The 20,120-nt window shown below is 38.4% G+C and overlaps 1 protein-coding gene across 4 annotated transcripts; it reads left to right on the top strand.

The window, feature by feature from the left end:
- The first annotated feature begins 6,208 nt into the window (after positions 1-6,208).
- Positions 6,209-18,388, top strand: Znf639 (zinc finger protein 639). Of its 4 annotated transcripts, none has more exons than XM_074073722.1 (7): positions 6,209-6,393; positions 9,775-9,846; positions 9,943-10,043; positions 10,784-10,852; positions 12,308-12,418; positions 14,603-14,737; positions 14,883-18,388. In XM_074073722.1, the coding sequence occupies exons 4-7, from the start codon at positions 10,795-10,797 to the stop codon at positions 16,034-16,036; spliced, it is 1,458 nt and encodes a 485-aa protein (XP_073929823.1). In that variant the 5' UTR covers positions 6,209-6,393; positions 9,775-9,846; positions 9,943-10,043; positions 10,784-10,794; the 3' UTR covers positions 16,037-18,388. The 4 variants fall into 4 exon arrangements, with proteins under 4 accessions (XP_073929823.1, XP_020024210.1, XP_073929824.1 ...); XM_074073723.1 differs by lacking the exon at positions 6,209-6,393 and adding an exon at positions 6,828-7,186; XM_020168621.2 differs by lacking the exon at positions 9,943-10,043 and having other exon boundaries at positions 6,210-6,393.
- The last annotated feature ends 1,732 nt before the right edge of the window (positions 18,389-20,120 follow it).

Genomic DNA, 20,120 nt, shown 5'->3' with positions numbered 1-20,120 from the left:
CAAAGAACACACAATCTACCGGGAAAGACACCCTGGTGTCCCACCCCACCCCACAAGGAAGTTGCTTTATATTGTGATTAGCAATCATTGCACAACAACTATGCACTTGTGGGATTTTTTAATCCTGTTGGCAGCGACAGGAATGCTGCTTAGGAAAGCAATGCTGCTTAGTTTGGGCTAGTCCAAGTTTGAAGTAGGTAAACTGTCTGGAAATTCCTGATCAGCTAAAGCAACTCCCATGGTTACCATTTAGTGTGCGGCATCACCTGGTGTTAAGACCACAGAAATGCAACAAACTCCAAGACAATTCCATTCTAAGAGAACTGCAAAGATTTTTCATGTGACCTTAAAAGTGCCATAAAAGTAACTAAAGAGATATTTTTGTATCACCCCTTCTACAGTGGCCACCACAGTTATCTTGAAAATATTAGACTTTAATAAATGCTAAATAAATGGATCCAAGTGAAATCCAAAAGCATATTAATGGAATACAGATCCTATTGTTTAGTCTCAGACTCTGGCAGAAGCAATGTATAAATTTAGTTCTTGAACTGTCAGGATAGGCTAGTGATTGTGCAATAATAAACAACCCCAAAAGCTGAGCAACATTTCTTGTTTGTGCAGTCTCTGCTACAGGTTTGAATGACTCCATTCACAGGAAGAGAGAGCTGGAGAATTGAGCACTGGAAATGAAATGGCTCTGTCTAGAAGTGACATATAACTCTTCTACTGACATTTACATGGCTAAAGTAAGTCATATGGGAAAGCTTAACTTCAGGCATGACAGGCGATGTAACAACCTCCTATATTGTTGAACAGTGGTAATGCCTACTAGAATCTAAACAATGAGTTTTCTTCCTGGGGATAACAAATATATCTGTTTATGGAAGAAATGCTTCTTTCTCACTATCTATTAATACAGGCTTCCTTTTATTGCCTTCGGATCTTTGCAGATATGTGTGTCTGAGTTCAAATCTCTCAAATGGGGCTGGTGGAGTGGCTCAAGTGGTAGGGCACCTGCCTAGCAAGCGTGAGGCCCTGAGTTCAAACCCCAGTACCTCCCCCGCAAAAAAAAATCTCAAATGGATGGATGCAATATTTGACCTTCATTTCCTGGTATTATAAATACAATATGTTCTAGAAAATGAAAAGTGTCACGAAACACTGTAAAAATCTAATAAGGAAGACTTGTCAGATTTTATTCACTCACTTATTCAGCCATTCATTCTGCTAAAGAAAACCTAGAGACAAGAGTGAAAATTATAAAAAGGTTTTGCAGCCAGGCAGAGACTCTGGTCCAGAAGAGAAACTTAGGTAGCTCTCAGTGATGAGATTCAAGAAAGGAGAAATGAGGTAGGCCTTTTATACCTAGGAGACTGTCTCTGTCCCACTTCAGAAAGCAAATTGTCTTGAGTGGGTAAATTGGCTGGCCAGATCTGGGCTTTGCTGGCTTTGCAAGCACTGCACTGCCTAGAACACCTCTGCTGTGTAGGTGACATGGAATTATGGAGTCTAGGTGTCTATGCAAGATTTATGAGCTGGGATGATGGCACATGAGTAGAGTATATTGATTGCCCAGTGAAGTTCACAATACTGCAGTGGACTCGGTGACCATGACCAAGTTTACTAATTCATTCAACAAGTTGAATAACTAGACTCTTTATATGTTGCAATACTCCTTAGATGAAGCTGAGCCTCTCATGTGCTTCCATAACACATGACAGTATTTGTCCTATATCAGCTTACTCATTATATTCCAGTGGGGTTTTTTTAATTGCCTATCTTTTTACTCAGCTATAAGGGCCAATAGGACAGGGAACATTTTTATCTTGCTCACACTGCATTCTCTGTATCTAGTACAGTACTGGTCACAAAGTAAATATTTGATGAATATTCTATGAAAAAAATAATGAGACTGTAAGCAAGACACTGTGCTAAGCAAGGAGATGGAGCTAACTGGAAGATAAAACTAGAACTCATAGTCTGTGAAAAGACTATAGGAACTGGGGTGGAGCCAAATTTTGTGAAGACAAAAGCTTATGCAAACTGGAAAAATCCATTTAAGAAAAGGGTATAACACTATAAACACAAAATTAAGCACTTTGTCTTAGAAGAGGTTCATGTAATTTGGGGACTTGAAAGCTTAGATTTCATTACTTTATAGTAAATGCATCTTTAGTGGTAAGTGAATTAATGTACCAATTACTATAGATTCTTTGAACACAAATAAGAGATCTCTGCAAGGGAAAATCCAAGATTTCATAGAAGGAATAAATTATGAGCTTGATCCTACAGACAGAAACAAAGGAAAGGGATCACAGAGGGACCAAACATGTGATAAAGCACACAGGTGAGAAAGGTAGAGCTTGTCTACAATAATGAGAAATACTATTTGGCTAGCATAGGGTTGGGTAAGGAAAGTTTAGGATAGTGATTCTTCAGAGAGTGATATCTGGCCAGCAGGATCAGGAACTTGCTAGAAATGTAGATGTTCAGGATCTAGTTCTGACTTACCCAATGAGAAACTCTGGCGATAAAACCCAGAAATCTAATCTAATGTACATATATTTTTGCAGTGCTGAGAATCCAATCTGGGGTCTTGGGCATGACAGGCAAAAGCTCTACCGCTACACCTCCAGCCCCAGAAATGTGTATTTTAGCAAGATCTCCCCATGATTTGATACATGGAAATTCGAAAACCAAATATACTTAAGCATCAGATGAAACTATTTTATTTCTTACAAATTTAATTTCAGGCTATTACACAAGGCAGAAAGAAACAAGTAAAAGAAGCCACAGAGAGAGAGAGAGAGTATGTGTGTGTTTATTTCAATCCCCCAAGTAAATTCCAACCAGATATTGCATAGAAGAAAAGATTATCTTAGCATAAAGTCAATAACAGAACCAATAAAAGATTAATAGACTTGATTTCACAACAATTTGTACCACTAACAACATGTAAAAGCAAATAACAAACTAAAGAGAAATATATGCAACAGCTATCACAGATAAAAGGCTATTTTTCGGGGGGGGGGAGTTGTTTTGTTTTTGTGGTGCTGACATTTGAACTCAAGGCCTCACACTAATTTTCAAAAAAAAATTGCTTTTGGCACTACTCACAATAGAACCACAGCCACCTGCAATGCTGGGCAAATACCCCATTAGTTGAGCTGTTGGAAAAAATCTCTGGATTAATGAGTAAGACTCAGGAGTCAGTCAGCAAGACAAACAGCTTTTATTTCTGCAGAAGAGTGTGCAACCGAAAAGGTCTGGTAAGCAAGGTCTGGGGAGTCTGCTGGGCTTTTTAATCCCTGACACAACACTGCCCCCTTCTCCTATTGGTAGGAGTCAGGGTTCACAGTCTTTCTTGATTAACTCTAGATGAGGTAAAGGGCAAGGTTAACATTTAACATTCCAGGAAGCCACAAGTTAAACAAGTGTAAAGGGCTGCTGCTTTTAAATGGATTTACCTGGGTTGCTATTTCTTTGAAGGAAAAGACAGGTTATCCCCCACAGAGCTACACCCCAAACTTCTTTCTTTTTTATTGTTTTTGAGACAGGGTCTCCTTATCTGGCCTGGAACTCATGATCCTTCTGCCTCCACCTCCCAAGTAGCTGGAATTACAGACATGTGATATCATGTCTGGCCTTAAAATTTTAATTTTAAAAAAGACAAACAGCCTATAAAAATAGGCAAGAGACATAGACTGAAAATTCATGAAAGAAATATAAATAGCCAATAAAACACATAGTACTCAATTTCACTCAAAAACACATATTAAAACGGAAGACTACATTTTACTTACCAAATTGGCAAAGCATTTTGAAGGATGGAAACAACTTAAATATCCACTATTTGTTTCATGGTACCATTAACATTTTAATGGCATAAGGAATGTTCACGCTATATTAACTAAAAATAATATAAACACTATAAACAATAATATTCTAATTTTGAGAAAAATGTGTATGTACATAGGTATAAAAATAATGGACACTGGGCACTTGTGGCTCATACCAGTAATCCTAACTACTAAGGAGGCAAAGATTAGAAGGATCATGGTTCGAAGCCAGCTTGGGCAAATAGTTCATGAGACCCTATCTCGAAAACTACCCAACCAAAAAAAGGTTGGTGGACTGGCTCAAGTGGTAGAGCTACTGCCTAGCAAGTATGAGGCCCTAAATTCAAATCCCAATACTGCCAAAAGAAATAAAACATGGAAAGTGAAAAGACATAGGACAAAACATTACCATTGATCATCTCAGGGTTGTAGGATTATGGTAAAGTTTTCTTTTGCTCTTTAGACTTTTTATACTTTTCTGTTATCTCCATTATGTTATAAACACCTCTCCTTTTTCTAATCAGGAAAAAATTAAGTTATTCTGCTAGTATGGCAAAAGTTGGATGAGTAACAAATATTCCTAAGAAATATTATAGTATTTATAGTTATTATAGCATTTATAGTTACATATAACTATATGTATAGTTGTTTATGTATTATATAGTGTTTATAGTTACAGTAGTATTTAACAAACTCAACAAGACAGTACTCTTTTGAGAAGTCAAAGTTTTCCCTCACTGCCACCTCCCTTGGACGAGAGACCTAAAAATGAAACTGGAAAGCATACTCCAGCCAATCAAAGAACTTTGTAAGTTGCCTGTGACTTGCAACAATGTTACATAACATCTAAATGCTGTAATGCTTTTCTAAATGGCAAACCAGATAAGGTTTTTGTTGTTGTTTTTAAGGGATGCACTTGAGTGGGGAAGGGAAAATGTGTTTACTTGACTACATAATACTTTCGAATAAAACTCCATCCTGGAATGTAGACTGACAAGAGGCTATGTGCGAGCCAAACTCTTATCTAAAAATAAATGGTCGCATGACACCCCCTTGTGGCTTCCATTGTGTTTAGATCGGAAACAAGAGAATCCCCAGAGAGGGAGAGGAGGATTTATACAAACATGTATCAATCATGTATCAATTCCCTATTCAGTGCCAGGTACTAAGTATACTAGGATTAAAAGATACTTGTATATCTCTGTGCTATTGGAGTGAGTACATCCATAAGAATAATGAGGTCACAGAAACTGAGTGTCACAAACAAATAACGTGTCTTTCAAATACTATGTGGCTTTATTTCCTGAAAGACAGTGACTGGTTGATTGGCATGTGATGAACACACGCACACACAGGGCAGCCTTGACTTTCTAAGTGACCTTGGACAAGTGACAGTCTGCGTGGGCCTCATTCATGCACTAAATAGTTATTCGGACCTCGTATATTTAAGTCTACAAAAATGACTAAGTCTTCAGACCCACAACCTCACTTTTCTAATCTGTAAATTAGACTGGGGAGTTGGGGTGTAGCTCACAGTGTGTGCTTTGCATGTACCAAGTCCTGTAGTCCATGCTCAATACCACGGAAGGGATAAGAAGGAACATAAGAAAATAAAGAATTAAATATTATGACCATGCTTTACAGAAATGATGATATGCAATGGCTGAGGAAGCAAAGCCCCAGCCCCAGCGATCATTTTAAAAAACGTGTTCGCAAATTTATTTGTGGTCATTTAACTTAACCCTTTCCACAGCAGCTCCTAGACAGAACCTCAAGGTCGAAAAGGAGTTTAAATCATAAAACCCAATCCCCTATAAAAACCTCATGTTCATTCCATCAAGATTGCTTGAGCCGAGGACATGGGCTGAAACCTAATGCCGACTCAAGATCTTCAAGAGTTTCGCTTTCTGGCCCAGTGGACAGTGTGCCAGCCCTGTGTGGTTCTTTGCTGCGGACCTCATAAAACACTCACGGGGTCCTGGTCCTTTCTGTCGCCCGCACATTTCACGGTGAAATGCCCGAGCAAGGTCATTGAGTCCTACCAGGGGAGGAGCAGCGTGGGAAGAGCTTCTGCAGCCCCTTCCATCCACCGAGGCCCGGGCGGCGGGGCGGCGGGGCGGCGGGGCGGCGGGGCAGCTCTGCAGTGTGGAAGCCCGCTGCGCTCCGAGAGAGGGGCGGCACGTCTCCGCGCCGGAAAGGAGCGCGGGCCCCTGGGTCACCCCCGGGGCTGGAGGCCGGTGGTCCCTCCCAGGCTCCGCGCCCCTATCCCCACCCCCATCCGTCTCGTCACCTCCCCGCCCTCCTACTTGGCCCCTGAGGTGCGCGGCGCAGGCGCAGACCGAGGACGGGAATACGGCCGCGCAGCCTGGGCCTGGGGCCTGGCGGGTGAGGCGTGGGGCGCGCGGGAGGGAGCGGGGCGCACCCGGCACTGCGCCTGGGAGCGCTGGGGCCGGCGCGGCGTTGCCCGCTGTCGTGCGGCCGCCTCCAGCTCCAGCCTGAAGCCACCGCCCGGGTGCCACGCTGGGCCGGCCGAGCCCGGGGAACCGGTGAGGTGAGTGTGAGGGAGGAGCGGCCCGGGCGCTGGGCTGCTGCAGGGGACGCCGGCGCGCGCGCATCTTCCAACGGGAGCGGGCAGGACAGGCCGCCGGCTACCTGGAGCCGAGACGCTGCCTGGGTGTGACGGCGGGATGGCGCCCACTCCCCTTCCCCACCCGCATCGGTGCCAGGCCCTGCGCCTGTTTCCCGGGTGTCGCCCTTGGGATCGGGGTTAGGGGTCCCCTCGGTTCCAGCCGCTGGCGCTGGGCTCCGGCGGAGCGGGCGGCGGGCGCGTGCGTGGCGCTGGGGCGGGGACGACGACGGCCTTCCGACCGGCATGTGGCCTGCGGCGGGGACACGCTGGCCCCCCGCCCAGCCCCACCGCCCGGCCGCCCGCACCGCGACCCTCGGTGTCCCCGCGGCGACCTGGACCCGCGGGCATCGGGCTGCGCTACGTGCTCCGACCCGTTGGTTCGGTGCTTAGAAAACCCAGTGGTTTTAATGCAGCCTGGGGACACGAGGAAGTCGTAGCTGTTCTCTATAGACCGAAAAAACAGCTATGCACAAACGGTATTTCAGTAAATACCGTTTATTCAGTCTAAAGTGGACGTGTGGTGGGCTCTAGTTCATACTCTCCTGAAACATTTTGTTGCCATTCTTTTAAACTCCGGAAAATATATACTTGCTTTTGTGGAAGGGGCAAAAAAAAGTGTAGCTCTTTTAAAGCTCATTGAAAACAGCTTTTCATTGTATCTTACTCGCATTGGGAAGGAAGACTACTTAACATTGCATAAAAGGCCTTTAAAAAGGTTCGTCTCTTTCATTGCTGGCTGCCTGTTGTGTGCATTGTTTTGTAAATAGACTTACTTGGTTGAAAAAAATGACAGGTGCAAAGGTGCTGACATGTATCTTGTACGATGCTTTTTTTTTAAGAGTAATGTTTCATATGGCATGATCCCATATTTTTGTAAACAGAAGGTGTACATGGTTATTTTAGCATAGAAAAAAAGTGTATGTATATACACCAAGATGTTAGCAGTGTTTTTATCCAAGTGAATGGATTTTAAATGATTAAATTTAATTTTTTTTAATGTCCTGATTTGTCCTGCAGTGACATATGTATGTAGTTTTGTTTAATGGGGGAAAGAATGAGAAGTTGCTTGGGATTCAGACTATGGTAAGGAAGAACTAATAAACAAATGTTTATATGACATTTCTGAGTAAAAAGCCAAAATTTCTTCATTCAGGCAGTTATCACACAAAAGGCCCAATAAGTTGTTTGCTTAAATGATGTTTGCTTCATTTGTGGTTATGAGTGGGCATTTTCCACCATTCTAAAAAGAGGTAAAAGGAGTAAGCTTTTGGCTCTATTCAGCCCTAAATAGGGGTCTTCCCCTTCCTGATCAAAGTTGGGCTTTTTTTTTTCTTTTTCTTTTTCTTTCAGTAAAGATTCATTAGGACACTGCTAAGAGAAGCAGTGGGCATCTGAACAACAAGGGAGTTGTGCTGCCTCAAAGTGACTTTACTCATCCCACTTAACAGTCCTAACTCCAGGCCAGCTTGCAACATTCATTTTAATACCATCCTTGGTTTCTTTTTCTTTTTTATTGAGGTTCTAAACAACTTGAAATATGTTCTGAAATATGAAAAATGACCTTAACATGTTTGGCTGACAGTTTTCTGTAATCTTTACTCTTAGAGTATATACTTCGTTCTCTTTTCTTACTTTTCTTGCAGCAGTAGTGGCTTATGAATTCAGTACCTTGTGTTTGCTTGAGCCCAGCCTCTGTTAGAGTTATATAAAACATAAAGTGTGAATCTTTTGGCTATATGAATTCTGGGAAAGTATAAGAGAGGTCTTAGGAATAAGTCTTGGAGTTTTAGTTTATTACAGAAAGGTGAAAACAGCTTTTTTTTTTAAATGCACTGGACTGGGATGGTAACTCAAAGAATGTTATTTATGTTGTTAGGTGAGGCACTTTACACATAGGTATCATTTCTATAAATTTCATGTTGTCACTTTGGAATTTTAAGGTGATTACCTTTCCCTTCTACTTGATGGCTGGGTTACAATTAGAAGTAAGATGTAACTTGCTGGTAGGCAGTGCTTAGCAATAAAAATTTCCTCACATGTAATTAGCTATTCTATGTCCCAGAGTCAGGAGGCAAGTATTTTTCATCTCTGGTTCTGCTACATCTTAGTTGACTTAACTTTCACTGGGTCTGTTTCGTCATCAGTAAAATGAGGTGGGTTTGATAGTAAGCCATTGTGTGTACTTCATAGGATTGTTTGTGAAGGTGAAATAATATTCTAGGAAGATGTTTAATAAATGAAAAGGCACTATTTTACTACTGTATAGTCACATCACATACAATGCTGATAGACCCAGAACTTAGTAACACAACAAAAATAATATGTGCATCCCAAGTTCTTTACCACTAAAAATGAGAAAGTCACTTTGATAATAAGAAAAGCATATGAGACTGCAATTCTAGCCGGGTGCCAGTGGTTCACATGTGTAATCAGCCTTGGGAGGCTGAGAGTAGGAGGATTTTGGTTCCAGGCCACCCCAGGCAAATGGTTCCCAAGACCCCAGCTCCAAGATAACCAAAGCAATATGGACTAGAGGTGTGGCTCAAATGGTCAAGCACCAGTGTTGCATGTCTGAAACCCCAAGTTCAAATCCCAGTACTACCAAAAAAAAAAAAAAAAAAAAAAGACCGCATTTCTGTTTCTGACATTCTTTCCCTATCCACTGCTAAGTGGACAAACTTCGAGATGCAATTGGTAGTTCTTATTCTGACACGAATTTATTTGAATTGGGCCGGTCCTTTTATCTCCCTATTTCCAGAACTAAAATAAAACACAGGCTTAAAAATTGGTTAGCTCTTTGTTCAAATCCCAATCCCACCATTTATTGAATATTCAGCTTTTGACTTAAAGCTTTGCTTTAGTTTGTTAATCAATAACCAGGTGTAAATAATGACTGAGAAGGTGTTGTGGAGTTTGTATAACACAGTCCAGTATGCTATTGGTGCTTAATAAATTGTTGTTATTTTAATGTGTAAGAACCTAAACAGTTTCATGGCTGTGATTCATTGTTTGCTGTCCTTTTGGCTGAATAAACTGATGCAAATTTATATTCCTGTTTTGATATCAAGATATAGGTATAGCTTTAGAAGATCAATTCATTTCAAAGAAATATGAAGGATTTATATGTAGTCTCATTTGTCAAAAAGTATCTTTTAGTATGCAGTAAAATATTAAAAAAATTATACCTGAATTAATTCTTTATACCTTTCCAATTAGCTAAAAAATCTGGTAATATTTTATTCTTGAATCTTAGAAATGAGCCACATTTTTGCTTATATGATTTTTGGTGTGTTTTACTTACAGGCATTTTTTTACCATCGTGGAAACTTACATGTAACTAATTTTTCCTTGCTGCAGTATTAAGAATTATACCAAGTAAGTGGAATATAGTGAAACTAATTGATTAATTTTGTAACAGTTCATGAGAATTTAATTATACAATGTTTGCCACACCTTTTCTGTTCTCTGCAGAATCTTGAATGTGACCTCAGAAATAAGAGAAGGATTTTTGCCAGGTGTGGTGGCTCAGGCCCCTGACAGATTGAGGTTCAAGAACAGCCTGAGCAAAAAAAGTTAAGACCTCATCCCAAAAACTAAGCCAGATGTGGTGGTGTGTGCCTGAGGTCCCATCTGCTTGGGCAAAGTGCAGAGCCCTATCTGAAAAATAATTAAAGCAACAAGGGATAAGCTAAATGTCAAGTTGTAGAGCACCTGCCTAGCAAGCTCAGGGCCCTAAGTTCAAACACCAGTACTGCCAAAAAAAATTCCTAATTGTGGGAAATGTAATGCCATAGGCATAATGGCTTTTTAAATATATGTATAAAATAGTTTAAGCATAGAATTTGTTATAATTATCCAGTTTTTTAAATTTCATCAGCACTTGAAAAAGAATTTATCTTGATAAATATGAAAACATGAATCAGCTTCCTGATACAAAGCTTGATACAAAAGTAATCCAAAGCTGGGCACTGGTGGCTCATGTCTGTAATCTTAGCTACTCAGGAGGCAGAAATCACGAGGGTCACAGTTTGAAGCCAGCCCAAGCAGAGTTCTGCGAGCCCCTGTCTCAAAAAACCCTTCACAAAAATACAGCTGGTGGAGTAGTTCTAGGTGAAGACCCTGAGTTAAGCCCTAGGGTTGCAAAAAAAAGTAATCCAAAATATAGATGGGGCATTGTATAATATTGCTCTCAAAAGGTTTATTTTCACATGGTATAAACGTTTCTTATTGTGAATACATTATTTTGTTAGAAAGAATTTTTATTATATTAACAGTTATTTGTGCCATATTTATGAATTTTTTCCTTTTTTAGATTGAAAAGATATGAATGAGTATCCTAAAAAAAGAAAAAGGAAGACTTTACACCCTTCTCGTTATTCAGGTTAGTGTATGATTGAATTATTTTGGGTCAAGAATTAATTTATACAAATTTTACTCCCACCCATTTTCTCATAAATGAGTAGATCAGACTTAAATATCTGAGGAGGGAATTGAGGGAGGATGATGGAGGAGGTAGATATATCCAAGGTACATTGTAAGCATACATGGAAATTTCATAGTAAAAGCCCCCTGTACAATTAACTGATGCTAATAAAAATGCTTTTTTTTAAAGATTTAAATATCTGGATCAATTTTTAGATAAGAGAACACTTTTGACTAAATATATATAAATTCCTCACTGTCTACCATGTATTTGAGACATATTAGAAGTTCACAAACATTATTTAATCTTCATAATATGGATTATAGATATTTAAAATTAGATGTCTGGTTACTTACAGCATAATTGGGCTTTACCTGTCAGGTTCCCAAGCTGTGTTTAATAAACAATGACAACTTAGCTGGAAAGCATTTTGCATTACTTGAGGGAACAAAACTTTATCCTATATGTTATTTTCAGAAATATGAACTTTTTCATTTATTTATTTATTTTAACTTTCCACTGTATAATCTGTGATTGAGGTCGGCTCTGCTATGTTCACAGTGTTAGAAAAGAGGTCTCCATGTCCATCTCTCATACACCTTGCAAACACTTGGGATAGTCTCTGATATACCTATTAGCTTACTCTATGCATGTATTTTTCATATCTGAGGAAATTAAGCCTAGTCTACTGCTTACTGGTGCTTTCCAGGTAGGACTTGAAATGAATGTGTTCAGAAGCCTTCATTATTCCTCAGGCCATTTCCTCTATGTATTTCACTGTCTTTGTACTATAAGGGATACCTTTCTTGCAGTTCTCCTAGTTAATTCACTATTCTATGTAGTTTACAAAGCATTTATTACATATTTATATTTTGTGAGATTCTAATTATATATTCTGTGTTTTAAAGTTACTTTATAGATGCATATATATTTTTGTTTGTTTGTTTTTTGTTTTTTAATTTACTGGGGTTTCTGAGTCAGGGTCTTAACTATGTAGCCCACACTGGCCTGGAACTTACTATAGCCCAGGCTGGCCTCAAACTTGCAATCTTTCTTCCTTCTGCTCTTGAGTGCTGGGATTATAAGTATGAACCACCACGCCCAGCTCCTCAAAGTTAATTCTATTTTACTGTTCTTTTAAAACTAAACATTATAAGAGACCTGAAATATAAAAGCTTTAAAACTTGAGGAAATATATTTTCATTAGAGATACTGTCATTAAGACCATGAAAATTTGGGTTGGGGATATAGGTTAGGGTAGAGCATTTGCCTATCATGAGCAAGGCCCTGGGTTCAATCCTCAGCATGTGGGAGGAAGGAGGAGATTTTTAATACGTTAGATAAAAACATGTCTTATTAAATGGATGTATGTTTGCTGTGTTTGAAATTTTATTTATTGTATTTTATGTTTAGACTCCTCTGGAATAAGCAGAATTGCAGATGGATTCAATGGAATTTTTTCTGATCATTGTTACAGTGTTTGTTCTATGAGACAGCCAGACCTAAAATATTTTGATAACAAAGGTATATCTCATATTTTCCTAAATATTTTTCTTTAAATTGTTTTTACAGGGCCTGGAGGTACAGCTGTGTGTTGAAGTACTTGCTTAGCATTGTGCAAGGCCCTGGGTTTGATCTTTAGCACTGCAAAAATAAGAAAGGAAAAAAAATGGTTTTGCACATTTCTATTTTTTCCTTATTTGAAAAGATAGGTGAAATGTGGGTTGATGATTTCAAAGCAGGAAAATATTTGAATTTGTTACAATGTCAGAAAACTTTTTTAAAAAGCTAGTAAATAATTCTCTTCTAAAATATCGTTTTCATTTTTTAAGCACACGTCTAAATCTTTTCTAATTAACTAGGAATTGGTGGCAAAGCAGGAGTGACCCAGAATTGTGAGCATTTATGGTCAACAGTGAAGAATGGTTTTACCCACACTTCTTCCACTCAGCTGTGCCTCTCGGTCTAGAGGGCGAATAAAAGGAAACAACAGAGGATGGTTTAGTTTTATCTTACATCTTCTATTGACTCCTCTTTATTAGGGCATTGGGTAAAAGATAACCACTTGTTTTTACTGTCTTCTTTCTCTGCAACCACTGGTGCTCCTAATCCTTTGGTCCTCTGTTACAAGAAACATGAATTATAAACATCATATAGTCAGAGACATTAGTATAACTCAGGTTTAGCTTAATATAGATTCAGATAGCTATATAAAGAAATTTTTATAGACATGTGTCTATATCTATGGTAGTCTATACACACATTTTTTTGCTCTGTTAGCTGAGAGGGCCTAAAAGAAGTGACACCTCAGTAGCAATGAGCACATTTTGTGCTCAGATCTTGGTTTCTACTACTGTTCTTAAGTAAAAGGATTTAAGATCCCTGGAGAGATGGTTGATTCTCTGTCTAGAGTAGGAAATACAGAAGATGAGCTTGGAGCATCTTGTAGTGCTAAAAAAAATAGGGAAGTACTTAAAAAACAAAAACATGCACACACTTGGTAAGGAGCCAGTTGAAAAGCTCTCAGTAGCCAAAGCTGAAATAATTTGAGAAAAAAATGAATTATCACTAAAGGACAAGTTAAATATCTATGAGTGCAAACTGATAGAAATGTTGAATAAGTAAGTAAATCAGGGAGAGGAGACAGATTCCTGTACAGAAGAATTCTGAGTTATGTATGTTATTATTTTCTCCCTTAAGGAAGTGGAACCTAACTTTTCATTCCTTAATTATGGACTGCACATAGTGATTTCCTTCCAAAGGGTAGAGTATGGAAAGTAAAAGACTGATTTACAGTGAAGCCTAAGTATTGTCTTAGTCAGGTGGTCAAGGTCAACTCAGCAGTTATAAATCATGTTGATAGTATATACTATTGATGTGATGAAAATTTCAGTTGGCCTCTGGGATCTACCTACCAGGAACTCATAATTCCAATCTAATCATGAAAAAAAATAGACAAATTCTGTTAGTGAGACATTCTACAAAATATCTGACCAGCAGTTTTCAAAAGTCATCAGTGACCTAAGAGACGAGACAACTAAATGTAATGTGGGATCCATGGAGAGAAAAAGGTCATTAGGTAAAAATAGGAAATCTGGGTGACATGTGGACTTTGGTTAGTAAGTACCAGAAATAATGTGTCAGTCATTGGTTATAACAAATATACCAAAGTCTTTTTAAAAACAAACTAAATCATGTTGCAGTCCAGTTTTCTCTGTTTACCTATATTTCAGTTTCCCTGTGCTAACCTGGGGAGTTTGAGGCTGTGCTGAAGATACAAAATTTTATTCCAACCCAGTAACTTGAAATTCCAAAGTTCGACAAGTATATTCTAGTCCAAATGGGACACAGAAACAAAAGCAGATGCTTATTTTGGTAGATTTTCTATATCTTTGGAATATATAGATAATATCTCCTTTCATAACTAAATCTAAATTCTAAGTTTCTATGTGCAAATTCAAAATTATGTTAAAAACAATTAGTGCAGAGGAGGGGCAATAAAAGAGAATGGTGAGGGGGTGAATTTGACTAAGATACATTGTAAGCACTTTTGTAAATGTCACAATGTACCCCCAGTACAACAATAATTAATAATAAAATTTTTTTTAAATGAGGACTTATATGATAAAACAATTGGTGGTTTATTTTACAGTAATGTCTAATGCTTTGATATAATTAATGAGTTTTTTTCCAAATCCCTTTTTACAGATGATGATTCTGATACTGAGACATCAAATGACTTGCCAAAATTTGCAGATGGTGTCAAGGCCAGAAACAGAAATCAGAACTACCTGGTTCCCAGTCCTGTACTTAGGATTCTAGACCACACTGCCTTTTCTGCAGGTTAGGAAAATAATTAATAACATTGGCATATTTTATATACCGCAATGAGAAAACTGCATGTGCCATAAATTTCTCTTTACCTTGTATCCTCTAGTAGGTTTTATTTAGTAATAGTAATATAACAATAGGTTTCTTTTTTTTCCAGAAAAGGCTGCTGATCTTGAAATCTGTGATGAAGAATGTGACTCACCTGAATCAGTCCACCAGCAAACTCAAGAGGAGAGTCCCATAGAAGTTCACACCTCTGAAGATGTTCCAATTGCCGTGGAAGTGCATGCAATTTCTGAGGATTACGACATAGAGACAGAAAATAATTCCTCTGAAAGCCTCCAAGACCAAACTGATGAAGAGCCACCGGCTAAACTCTGTAAAATCCTGGACAAGAGCCAGGCTTTGAATGTGACTGCCCAGCAGAAATGGCCTTTGCTGAGAGCTAATAGCAGTGGCCTCTATAAGTGTGAGCTTTGTGAATTCAACAGTAAATATTTTTCTGATTTAAAGCAGCATATGATCCTGAAACATAAACGTACTGACTCAAACGTGTGTCGAGTGTGCAAGGAAAGTTTCTCTACCAACATGCTTCTGATCGAGCATGCCAAGCTCCATGAAGAGGACCCTTACATCTGCAAATACTGTGACTATAAGACCGTGATTTTTGAGAACCTCAGTCAGCACATTGCAGACATCCACTTTAGCGATCACCTGTACTGGTGTGAGCAGTGTGACGTGCAATTCTCCTCCAGCAGCGAGCTCTACCTACATTTCCAGGAGCACAGTTGTGATGAACAGTACTTGTGTCAGTTCTGTGAACATGAAACGAATGATCCAGAAGACTTGCATAGCCATGTGGTAAATGAGCACGCATGTAAACTGATAGAATTGAGTGATAAGTTTAACAATGGAGAGCACGGACAGTATAGCCTCTTAAGCAAAATTACCTTTGACAAATGTAAAAACTTCTTTGTGTGTCAAGTATGTGGTTTTCGGAGCAGACTTCATACAAATGTTAACAGGCATGTTGCTATTGAGCATACTAAAATATTTCCTCATGTTTGCGATGACTGCGGGAAGGGATTTTCAAGTATGCTAGAATATTGCAAGCATCTAAATTCACATTTATCTGAAGGGATTTACTTATGTCAGTATTGTGAATATTCAACAGGACAAATTGAAGATCTTAAAATTCATCTAGATTTCAAACATTCAGCTGAGTTACCTCATAAATGTAGTGACTGTTTAATGAGGTTTGGAAATGAAAGGGAATTAATCAGTCACCTTCCAGTCCATGAGACAACTTGACTGTTCTCTATACATAATGTTTATGTAAAATAATAAATTCAATTTTTTCAGAGATGTTAAAATGATTTTAAATACACTTATGAGATTTACCTTTGACAAGTTTTTAGTTCATGTTTCTTGGCATTGCCACAGTTTTCAGTGTATAATTAATGTCACTTTCACTGTGGCACTTTCGGTCTCATGGTAGCCGATGTAATCACTCTTGGTGACTGACTGTCCTACCATTTCTTACATGCGCTCCAATTTCATGAGCTGAAAAGAAACAGACACATTGAAGGAACTGCCATTTTCCTTCCTTAACCATTGGTGTACTATTAACTTTTCTTTTTTAAACTCAAGGCAAACTTGGTTTTTCCTGTATGAGATCATTAAATTACTGCACTATCAGAACTAAAGGGCAACATAATTTATATTTAAGTCCATTCATACATATAACACTAGAAAGCCAGCATTATAGTAGAAAGAAAAGTACAATTTTGAGTTCCTCTGTGTTGCATAATTTAAGATGAGGGGTGGGAAAGACTGGTAAGGGATTAGATGTTAAAATTTAACTATTCCATACATCATTCATAACCCATTGACTTTCATCTTCAGTTATGAAACTGTATGAGGACATGCCCAAACTTCTTATATCACATTGGTTTTTTGTTGTTGTCTTTGGTGGTACTATGGTTTGAACTCAGGGACTTAACATTTGCTAGGGAGGTACTCTACCACTTGAGCCTTGCTTCCAGTTCTTTTACACTTTAGTTATTTTTCAGATTGCAAGAGGCCAGCCTCAGACTGCAGTCCTACCCACAGCCTCCTGCATAGCTTAGATTGCAGGCATGTACCACCATGCTGGGCTTATTGATTAAGAGGGGTTCTTGCTAACTTGCTCTGGTTGGCCTCGAACCCCAATCCTCCCAAGTAGGTGAGGCATGAGCCCCACCTTCAAATTGTTTATTGACTGAGAAAACCCACCAAAGTAGTAACAGAGGATGATTTAGGAGATAAGGAGTTGCTGCCAAAATACTATATAAATTACTTCTGCTAATGATAAAACAGTGTTACCATATATATTAGTTTCCTGTGGCTGCTGTAAAAAATTACTACAACCTAGATTGTTTATAGCAGAAATTTATTGTCTCACAGTTCTGAAGGCCAGAAGTTCAAAATCAAGGTATTAGCAGAGGTAGTTCCTTCTGAGGAGTAGGAGGCAAGGATCTGCTCCTAACCTCTATCCTAGGCTTACAGATGGCCGTCTTCATATGACACTCTTCCTACATTCAAGTCTCCCAAATTTTCTCTTTTTAAAGGGATACCAGTAATAATGTATTAGGACCCATTCTAACAACTTCATTTTAACTTGATAAAGATCATATCTCTAAATATATCACATTCTCAGATACCAGGGGTTAGGACTCTAACATGGTATTTAGGGGAACACAATTCAATAAGTAGCTTAGGAAGTAATATCAAGAAAATAGAATGTGTATCACTCAAATTTTACAAGCATTGCTGCTAACAATATTGCCCAGATATATTAATAGAGTTGAAAAGAAGAATTTATGATCAGTGTTTTCCCACTCCAAGAACCATGGAAGAGCTGGTGGAGTGGCTCAAAACAGTAAGAGTGCCTGCCTAACAATGCATGAGGCCCTGAGTTCAAACTCTGGTGCAGCTAAAAAATAATAATATGGGGATTTATGCTATTTTGAAAATGGTGACTACAACAAATATTCTCAAAACCCATCACTTTTATTTCTGTTTTGTCATATTAGAAACTCACATTCTGTCTGATTATAACTTTCCTGATAGGGCTGTCCTGATACAAATATTTCTCAGAAGATGTAAAATTTTAGCAGTTTGAATTGTAAGTAAACCTTAGAAACCATCTTATGTAAATAGTCTGGTTTTCTGTTTCCTTGAGAAACAGAAGCAGGTTGTTAACAAGGCCAAAGGCACATAGCCAATTGCAGCATCCAGGAGTGGAATCCAGGTTATTTGGCTTACAGCCTGGCCATATTTCCATTACACCATACTGCATAAATCAGATCTTTGTCCTTGTTTTTCCTAGCTACTTCACCTAGCCATTCGCCTAGCTTCTTGATAATTGTTACGGTTTTTGTTCTACCTCTAACTCCAAGAATTTGATTTTCAGGAAGCAAATCTTGAGTAACACTTTGGCTTTTAGAAAATCAGTTCACTTCTTTTCATTTGATAAAGTTATCAAATGAAAGACATTGTAGTGAAAGTACTCAAGAGACATAAACTCAGGCTTTAAAACCATATAATTTTGTACTTTTTTGATGAATGCAACATGAAGCCATATTCCCTTGAGTTTGTCCAATAAAACTTTTTCACTTGTGACTCAGGTTTCAAAACAAGTCTATGATTGACCATAAATCGTCTTTGGTATTTTTAGCTGAATGAGCTTCTTTGGAAAAACAACCCTATCTAAAGAGAAAATGTCCTACTTTCCCTTCAGAGACAGATATTTCCACTTTGGTGACTTGAGCTACAATTCTAGTCAGAATACACAACTGATGTGATGTTTGTTAACACTACAATAGAATTCTTGGCAGCAGTGAACAGCACTAATGATGTCATTGTTTTTCTTGCCTTTTAAATGTCACCTTCCAATGAGTTACTCCTTTTAAGTTCCAAAGCAGTTCCTTGTACTCTAGAACTTGAAAGTTGTTGTACACTACTCAGAACCTCTTCCTGTTTGTGAATTTGCCAGTTTTGCCATTTTTAATCTTTCTTGGGTTTCTCCAAATGTGCATTATCACATTAACGCATTTGTTTCTCATGGCCTATAACCTATTATTAGATGGTTTCTGAATTGTTGTAGGTAAAACAAATAGGCTAACACTATTCCCAATTTTAAAACCTGGGCTGGTGAAGTGGTTCAGGTGGTAAGAGCGCCTGTCTAGCAAGCGTGTGGCCTGGGTTCAAACCCAGTGCTGCCCAAAAAAAATAAATAACAAAATCTGGCCTGTAGGCCACTAGCAACTTTTTTTTTGAGACAGTCTTGCTATGTACACAAACCTGTCCTCAAACTCCTTGTTCTCCTGTGTCTGCCTCTTGAGTGCTAGATTGCAAGTATGTGCTACATCCTTATAAAAGGAAACCGCTGTGAGTAACTTTTGTTGGAATTTTTTTGTTTTTCAGTGCTCAGGATCAAACCAGGGCCTTCCTTTTCCCTAGTATATATGGCAAGAATTCTCTTGCCTTGAGTATAGTAAGAGAATCTTTTCATTCCACTGAATTTATGGATTTACATAAATTTGATATATTAATTTAGCTTTCCATAAATTAATCTTTTAAGATCACATTCAAATCTTAGAAAGAGATGCATACATTTCTGGCATACACTTCACAAAGCTAAAAGTTGTCATGTGTAATTTTTATCTTTATATGAAGATACATTTTGATTTCTAAATTTAAAAACTGATTTTAAAAACTTACCAGTTGTCTGACATTGCCTCTATACTAGTGATTTAAAGGAAAATATTAAGGACACAATAGCGATACATGGATATGAGAAAAACTGAGTGGGTGATAGATGAATGAGTGAAACTTGAGATAGGAGATTCTAGTCTACACTCATTGCTAGCTTAGAAAAGTGATTCAATTTCATTTTAAGGTAGAATACACACGACTTCTAAGCCTCCATCAACTCTTCATAGAATTTCCTTCAGAGAAAATTAAGATGTGACCTGTTTTTTACATTTAATGTCCTACCTGACACCTGAAAAGAGACATAAGAAGTGTACTAAGACCAAGGCATATGACTGCTTTCTAATCTCTGTTCTCTAACTATAAATTGTGCAAATATTGCCACAAACAATTCATGAAGTGTTACTAATTTCTCTCCAATAGTCTTCTTTACAACTCCTTAAACACATATTTCCTACTCTAAATTTAACAAACAATTTTGGAATATCTTCTCTCAACCAAGTGCTCAGGGATACAAGATAAATAAACTATGGTTTAGCCTGGTGTGGTGGTGCACATCTGTAATCTCAACATTTGGGAGGCAGAAGCAAAAGAATCATAAGTTCAAGGCTGTCCTTGGGTTACATAGTGAGACCCTATG

The sequence above is a fragment of the Castor canadensis genome, chromosome 5 (assembly GCF_047511655.1).
Source record: "Castor canadensis chromosome 5, mCasCan1.hap1v2, whole genome shotgun sequence".
In the NCBI taxonomy this organism is placed as follows: Eukaryota; Metazoa; Chordata; class Mammalia; order Rodentia; family Castoridae; genus Castor; species Castor canadensis.
The sequence above is the reverse complement of the archived record's forward strand: the minus strand, read 5'-3'. Positions and strand labels throughout refer to the sequence as shown.